Source organism: Carlito syrichta, unplaced genomic scaffold (assembly GCF_000164805.1).
Source record: "Carlito syrichta isolate Samal-C Ts95f unplaced genomic scaffold, Tarsius_syrichta-2.0.1 Scaffold118244, whole genome shotgun sequence".
Taxonomy (NCBI): domain Eukaryota; kingdom Metazoa; phylum Chordata; class Mammalia; order Primates; family Tarsiidae; genus Carlito; species Carlito syrichta.
This window is the reverse complement of record NW_007062340.1, coordinates 50066-58158: the sequence shown is the minus strand read 5'-3', so window position 1 is coordinate 58158 and position 8093 is coordinate 50066. Positions and strand designations below refer to the sequence as shown.

Below are 8093 nucleotides of genomic sequence, written 5' to 3'. Positions count from 1 at the left end.
GGGAGCGGCCGTTGCACTCCAGTCTGGGCGACAGAGTGAGACTCCAACTCAAAAAAAAAAGAATAAATGGATGCCCCTGTACTCTCAATGCAGGGGCAGCTTCTTGTATATTTTTGTTTAGACATCTTCAATATCATACCACATCTGGCCGCCCATTGGCATCCTTCAGTTCCAGGTAGGGCTTCCTCTTTACTCGGTTCAGATCTTCATGCAATCCATCCAGAAGAAAGGCTAACAGCTCCTGAGAATCTTGTTGCTGGTAGCCAGAAAACTGAGGGGCAAAACGTCCCACTTGGGTCTACAACAAAAGTAACTGCATTAGAAGGAATAATATATAAAGAACCAGTTAAATGAATATTGTCATCAAAAACAGCTTTGCAGAGTCAGCTGGGGCAGTGAGAGAGAACAACTACACCTGGTCGAGGAGCCCAATTAGCTCCTGAAGAGCCACCAGAGAGAAGGCTCACATCAGAGAGCCAGGACAATGACAGACCTGGAATCTGGGTCACTGGTCTAACCCCTTATGAGGAAATGTTGGCCCCCGAGTAGCCACATCCAAGTACAGACATGAATACCGCTCCAACATCATTCTTTATTTGTCTTAAACTCCATAAAAACTAAAAATGACACTGGAATCAGCTAGAGGAATCCTTTAGCACATAGCCCTCAGGCCCCTAAATAACTATCTGTCCAATATTACTTTCCATCTGTGATCCTCAGATCCCTAACCAGCAGCATTAGCATCACCTGGGAGCTTAGTAGAAATGCACATTCTCAAGCCCCAACCCAAACCTATTCAATCAGAAACTCTGGGGTTAGTCTAGCAAGCTGTGTTATAGTAAGTCCTCCCAAGAGATTGTGATAAATCCTAAAATTGTAGAACCACTGCTCTACACCGGTGCTGTCCAATACCATAGCCACTAACATGTGGCTATTTAAATTTAAGTTAAAATTAAATGCAAGCCGGGCTCGGTGGCTCAGCCTGTAATCCCGCGCCTTTGGGAGGCTGAGGTGAGTGGATTGCCTGAGCCCATGGGTTCGAGACTAGCCTGGGTAACTTGGTGAGACCTCGTCTCAACAATAAATAAAAAAATTAGCCAGGCATGGTGGCAAGTGCCTGTAGTTCCAGTTACTTGGAAGGTTGAGGCAGAAGGATTGCCTGAGGACAGCAGGTCAAGGTTGCAGTGGTCCTAAGGGTGTCACTGCACTCCAGCCTGGGAGACAGAGTGAGACTCGACACACACAAAAAGCAGTCTCTCGGTCAAATGAATCATATCTCAAATGCTCAGTAGCAATGAGCTAGTGGCTACAGACCAGACAGTGCAGATAACACGTCCATCACTGAGGAAGCTCTACACTAACCCTAACATCCCTAAATACTGTCTGCAGTTGTTTATTTACATTAGCTTGAGTTCAGTGTATTGTCATCCAATTCTAGTTTCTTTTTTTGCTTGCTTGTGTGTTTTGTTTTTATTTTTTTATTTTTTATTTTTTGAGTTGGAGTCTCACTCTGTCACCCAGACTGGAGTGCAGTGGCCGCTCCCAGCTTCCACCTGCTGGGCTCCGGCGATCCTTCTGCCTCAGCCTTCCAAGTAGCCGGAATACAGGCGCGCGCTACCACACCTGGCTGATTTTTAATTTATTGTAGAGATGAGGTCTCGCCAACTTGCCCAGGTGGGTCTCGAACCCGCGGGCTCAGGCAATCCACTCACCTCAGCCTCTCAAAGGCGCGGGTTTACAGGCTGAGCCACTGAGCCCGGCTTATTTTTTTGAGTTGGAGTCTCATTCTGTCATCCAGACTGGAGTGCAATGACCACTCCTGGCCACCACAGCCTCGACCTGCTGGGCTCCAGCGATCCTTCTGCCTCAGCCTTCCAAGTAGCTGGAACTACAGGCGCGCGCTACCACACCCAGCTAATTTTTGATTTGTTGTAGAGACGAGGTCTTGTCAAGTTGCCCAGGCAGGTCTCAAACCCACTGGCTCAGGCAATCCACTCACCTCACCCTCCCAAAGCGCTGGGATTACAGGCTGAACCACCAAGCCCGGCATGTTTTTTTGTTTTTAAAAGCAGAACATCTATTGCGTGACTAATTGTTGAAATTCTTTTTTTTTGAGTTGGAGTCTCACTCTGTCGCCCAGACTGGAGTGGCCACTGCAGCATTGACCTGCTGGGCTCCGGCGATCCTTCCGCCTCAGCCTTCCAAGTAGCTGGAACTACAGGCGTGCGTTACCACACCTGGCTATTTTTTGATTTATTGTAGAGATGAGGTCTCACCAAGTTGCCCAGGTGGGTCTCGAACCCGTAGGCTCAGGCAGTCCACTCACCTCAGCCTCCCAAGGCACGGGATTACAGGCTGAGCCACCGAGCCTGGCTGTTGAAATTCTTACCAAGCACTAGATGCTGCAACAGCTGCCCTCTTGGGTTTAGGTGTAGTTCCTTCATGGAATCCATGCCTGAATCTGTGGTATACAATTTTTATGTTCCTCATCTGACCAGTCCTGGTGGTATTTTGTCTTTTAGCCTTGGCACTCCAGTTATACATTCTCTTGCACTTGGCATGGTAGCCACATTTGCCACAGGTCAACTTCTGAAAGTGGTAGGCCTTAGAGCCACAGCGGCGGCACACCATGTGTATCTTATTGTGACGCTCTCCAAACGATGGCATTCCCATCTCACTTCTATGGCCGAGACCAGAGAGTTCTTTTAAGTCAGAGTCTCACTGTTGCCCAGATTGGAGTGCAGTGGCACGTTCACGATCACCACAGCTTCAACGTGCTGGGCTCAAGCGATTCTTCCAAGTAGCTGGAACTATAGGTGCACACTGCCATGCCTGACTAATTTTTTTTTTTTTTTTGAGTCAGAGTCTCATTCTGTCGCCCAGACTGGAGTGCAGTGACTGCTCCCGGCCACCACAGTCTCGCCTGCTGGGCTCCGGCGATCCTTCCGCCTCAGCCTTTCAAGTAGCTGGAATTATAGGTATGCGCTACCACACCCGGCTGATTTTTTGATTTATTGTAGAGATGAGGTCTCACTGCCCAGGCGGGTCTCGAACCCACGGGCTCAGGCAATCCACTCACCTCAGTCTCCCAAAGGCGCGGGATTACAGGCTGAGCCACCAAGCCTGGCTAATTTTTTGATTTATTGTAGAGTCGAGGTCTCATCATGTTGTCCAGACTAGTCTTGAACCTGTGGGCTCAGGCAATCCTCCAGCCTCTGCCTCCCAAAGTGCTGGGATTACAGACATGAGCTACTGCACCTGGTATCTATTTTCTTTATTAACACAGTATGTGAACAGTAATTTACATATTATTTTCCAGGGATTCATGTGACCAATGGGATGAAAGAGAATTAGTTTTTAATTTCAACAAACCACCTTAGATTCTAATTTCCTCATTGAGCTAAGGCTCTACTTTTTTTCCTCTCTGAATCATAGACATGCATATCATTTTTTTTTTTTTTAAAGTCGGAGTCTCACTCTGTCCCTCAGGCTGGAGTGCAGTGGCACGCTCACAGCCACTGCAGCCTCAACCTGCTAGGCTCAGGCGATCCTTCCGTCTCATCTCTTCAAGCAGTTGGAACTACAGGAGTGAGCCACCACACCTGGCTAATTTTTTTTTTAATTGTAGAGATGAGGTCTCACCAAGTTGCCCAGGCTGGTCTCGAACCCCTGGTCTCAGGCAATCCTCTTGTCTTGGCATCCCAAAGTGCTAGGATTACAGGCTTGAGCCACTGCGCCTGGTCCACATCTTCTTTATCATATGCTTTGTGGAGGCTTCTTGAACCCCAGTAGTGCGGGCTGAATAGGATTTCTCAGATTTTATGAGGCAAGGCACCACCTCTTCAGTAGGAAATAGCCTTTAGAGCAATGGAAGGCCCAAGTTGCTCCAAGTGCCTACTTTAGTTCACCCATCTCCTTCCCAAATCTTCCTGGCTGACAAACAATGGTGAATCACGTCATCTTTCATGAATGTCAGACCAATTCCTGATTTAGAAGACCCATCTCAAACCACAGAGGATGTAGGGTCCAGGTTCAGAGAACCTGGAAGTAGCCTTCAGATGACACTGAAAGTTAAACTGAATTTTTGTAGTCTGGTTAGGGCATTGACCATTTAAATATTGCTACCGGGCAACCCCCTCAGGTCCCCTCCCAGCGTGGAAGCTTTTCTGTACTCTAAATAAATCCTGCTTTAAAATAAATAAATAAATATTGCTACCACAGAATAAAGCATTCTAAACAACTAGTTTACAAATAACTTCTGGGGCAAGACATGTGTGATAAATGAATGAATGATTTTTTTTAAAAGGGTTTGACAATGTGGTGCTTTTAGTCTCGGATCCCATCTTAATCCCAAAATGCGAGTAAGGAAACACCTCATTTTAACTCTAAACCACTCTCTCCAAAATGGGAAAAAGGAACAGGTGAACAGCCCTAATCCAAAAATCCAAAATCTGAAACATTTGAGGGCTGATATGCTGCGCAAAGAAAGTATTCACTACAATATTTGGTTTTTGGATTAGGGATGCTGATCCAGTAAGTATAATATAAATATTCCAAAATCTGAAAAACCTTGAAATTGGAAACATTTCTGGCCCCAAGCATTTCAGATAAGAAAAACTCAACCTAGCTGGGCTCGGTGGCTCAGCCTGTAATCCCGCGCCTTTGGGAGGCTGCGGTAAGTGGATTGCCTGAACCCGCGGGTTCGAGACCCACCTGGGTAACTTGGCGATACCTCATCTCTACAATAAATCAAAAAATCAGTCAGGCATGGTAGCGCATGCCTGTAATTCCAGCTACTCGGAAGGCTGAGGTGGAAGGATCGCCGGAGCTAAGCAGGTCGAGGCTATGGTGGCCAGGAGCGGCCACTGTACTCCAGTCTAGGCAACAGAGTGAGACTCCAACTCAAAAAAAAAAAAGAAAAACTCAACCTGTATATAATTCAACCTACTTTGAACATGCGAGGTGCCACGTGAGCGTCCCTTCCAGACCACATCTGCTTAATGAGTTCTGCATAGGCCTCTGCAATTTCCCCTTTCATCCCCAGAGGGTTGTCTCTGTTGATTTCGATTTCATACTCATCTTTGAGAAAGTAGTCGGTCAATGGTGCGGTGTTGCTCAGGCACTGAAACAGAAAATGATCAGAGTGTATACCCTTCTAGAGAGCAAACAGAGATACAAGGTAAACCAATTTCTAAAGGGCCACTGAAGATCAACCCCAACAAAATGAAGCACTCAGCAGATTCTCTAAAGGTTCACAACAGTAAGGCACAGCGTCAAGGAGCTCAAGCTGTAGACCCCCTCAAGGATCTACTTCTTAGGGATATGATCTTGGAGGACCTCACATGCACTGCTCAAGGATTTGTCTCTGAAGCAAATTACCTGAGGGCAAAAGCAGAATAATTTTTTATTTAATAAAAGATCTCTTTTTTTTTTTTGAATTGGAGTCTCACTCTGTTGCCCAGACTGGAGTGCAGTGGCTATTCCCGGCCACCGCAGCCTCGACCTGCTGGGTTCCAGCGATCCTTCCGCCTCAGCCTTCCAAGTAGCTGGAACTACAGGGCCGTGCTACCAGGCCCAGCTAATTTTTAATTTATTGCAGAGGTGGGGTCTCGCCAAGTTGCCCAGGCGGGTCTTAAACCCACAGGCTCAGGCAATCCACTCACTTCGGCCTTCCAAAGTGCTGGGATTACAGGCTGAGCCACCGAGCCCAGCCAAAAGATCATTTTTTTTTTTTTTTTGAGTTGGAGTCTCACTCTATCACCCAGGCTGGAGTGCAGTGGCCGCTCCTGGCCACCACAGCCTAGACCTGCTGAGCTCCGGTGATCCTTCCGCCTCAGCCTTCCAAGTAGCTGGAACTACAGGCATGTGCTACCACACCCGGCTAATTTTTTGATTTATTGTAGAGATGAGGTCTGGCCAAATTGCCCAGGCGGGTCTCGAACCCACGGGCTCAGGCACTCCACTCACCTCAGCCTCCCAAGGCGCGGGATTACAGGCTGAGCCACCAAGCCTGGCTCAAAAGAGCATTTTTAAGATAATAATTTTTTAATGAGAGAGACTGGGAAATGCCAGTGTTTCACGAGAAGACTAAATATAAATAAGCTGAAGGAAAAATATCTTACTAGAGTCAAAACATCATGGGAGGGAAAATTCATAATTAGATAGTAAAAAAAGCCAGTAAATATATTATCATTGTATATGTGTATAATTTTAATTCTTCAATTAAAAAATAAATTTGAACGCTGCATTTTATCAAATGCTTTTACTGTATCTACTGAAATAATCATACAGTTTTCTCCTTTATTCAGTTACTATGTTAAATGGCACTGATTCATTTTTCATGTGTTTAAAAACCTAATTCTCTTGGCACAAACCCCACCTGGTTGTATATTATCACTTTTATTTAGATATCATAACAGAGGTCTTGCGATGTTGCCCAGACTAGTCTCAAATTCCTGGGCTCAAGCAATCCTCCCAAGTAGCTCGGACTACAGGAGCCTACCATCACATCTAGCTTTAAATTTTATTTGGTAAAAGTTTATATAGGTTATGTGTACCTATAGTCATGAGATATGATATCTAAAATTTTCTAGCTGGACACAGTGGCTCATGCCTGTAATCCCAGCACTTTGGAAGGCAGAGGCAAGAGGATTGCCTGAGCTCAGGGATTTGAGACCAGCCTGGGCAACTTGGTGAGACCTCATCTCTACAATAAATCAGAAAAATTTGCTAGGCCTGGTGGTGCATGCCTGCGGTTCCAGCTTCTTGAAAGGCTGAGGTGGAAGGATCACCTAGGCCCAGTAGGTCGAGGCTGTGGTGAGTGTGACCATGCCACTGCACTGTAGCTTGGGCAACAGAGTGAGACTCACTCAAAAAAAATTTTTAAATAAACAAAATAAAATTTTCTTTTTCAAAATTCCTGCCGGGCGCAGTGGTTCATGCCTGTAATCCCAGCACTCTGGAAGGTGGAAGCAAGAGGATTTGCTGATCTCAGGGATTCAAGACCAGGCTGGTCAACTTGGCAAGAACTCATCTCTACAATAAATGTAAAAAAAAAAAAAAAAAATTAGCTGGGTGTGATGGTGCACGCCTGTAGTTCCAGCTACTTGGAAGGCTGAAGTGGATCGCCTGAGCCCAGCAGGTAGAAGCTGTGGTGGCCGTGAGCATGCCACTGCACTCTAGCCGGGATGACAGAGTGAGACTGACTCAAAATAAAGAAAGAAAAATTCCTCATCAGATTTTGATGTCAGAGTATGCTGTCTTGGAAAATGATTTGAGGAGTTGTTCTTCTTTTTCTACTCCATGGGAGTTTGTCTATGATTAGTATCATTTCTTCGTTAAATCTTTGAATACATTCACTAATAAAACCATCAAGAACAAGAATTAGCCAGGTGCGGTATCTCATATCTGTAAACCCAACACTTTGGGAGGCAGAGATGAAAGGACTCTCTGAGCCCAGGGGTTTGAGACCAGCCTGGGCAACATGGCAAGACTTCTTCTCTATGATAAAACAAAAAATCAGCCGGGCATGGTAGTGCATGCCTGTGGTTCCAGCTACTTGGAAGGCTGAGGTGGAAGATCACCTGAGCTCAGCAAGTCAAAGCTGAGGTGGCCATGAGTGCGCCACTGCACTCCAGCCTGGTGACAAGGTGAGACTCCCACTCCAAAAAAAAAAAAAAAAGAACAAGAATTATTTTTGCTGTTATAAGTCTTTTAATTACTGCATCAATTTCTTTAACAAACATAGGACTATTATTATTTTAATTTTAATTTAATTTATATTATTTGTTTTCTTGCTTGTTTGAGTTGGAGTCTCACCTTGTTGCCCAGGCTGGAGTGCAGTGGCACGCTCACAGCCACTGCAGCCTCTACCTGCTGGGCTCAGGCAACCCTTGTGCGTTAGCCTTCCAAGTAGTTGGAACCATAGGAATGCGCCATCACACCCAGCTAATTTTTCTTGATTTATTGTAGAGACGAGGTCTCACCATGTTGCCCAGGTTGGTCTTGAACCCATGAACTCAGGCAATCCTCTCACCTCCACATCCCAAAGTGTTGGGATTACAGGCGTGAGCCACCGTGCCCAGCATTTTTTT

General features: G+C 45.9%; 1 protein-coding gene across 4 annotated transcripts in view; it reads right to left on the bottom strand.

Annotated features, from left to right (window-relative positions):
- Window positions 1–8093, bottom strand: part of USP4 (ubiquitin specific peptidase 4) — a 67971-nt gene that overhangs the window by 28480 nt on the left and 31398 nt on the right. For all 4 annotated transcript variants that reach the window (XM_021707494.1, XM_008047933.1, XM_021707493.1 and 1 more), the window contains 2 exons: window positions 4949–5122; window positions 140–298 (listed from right to left, as the gene is read on the bottom strand). In XM_021707494.1, the coding sequence (XP_021563169.1) occupies window positions 140–298; window positions 4949–5122 (333 nt within the window). The remainder of the gene's footprint in view (window positions 1–139; window positions 299–4948; window positions 5123–8093) is intronic.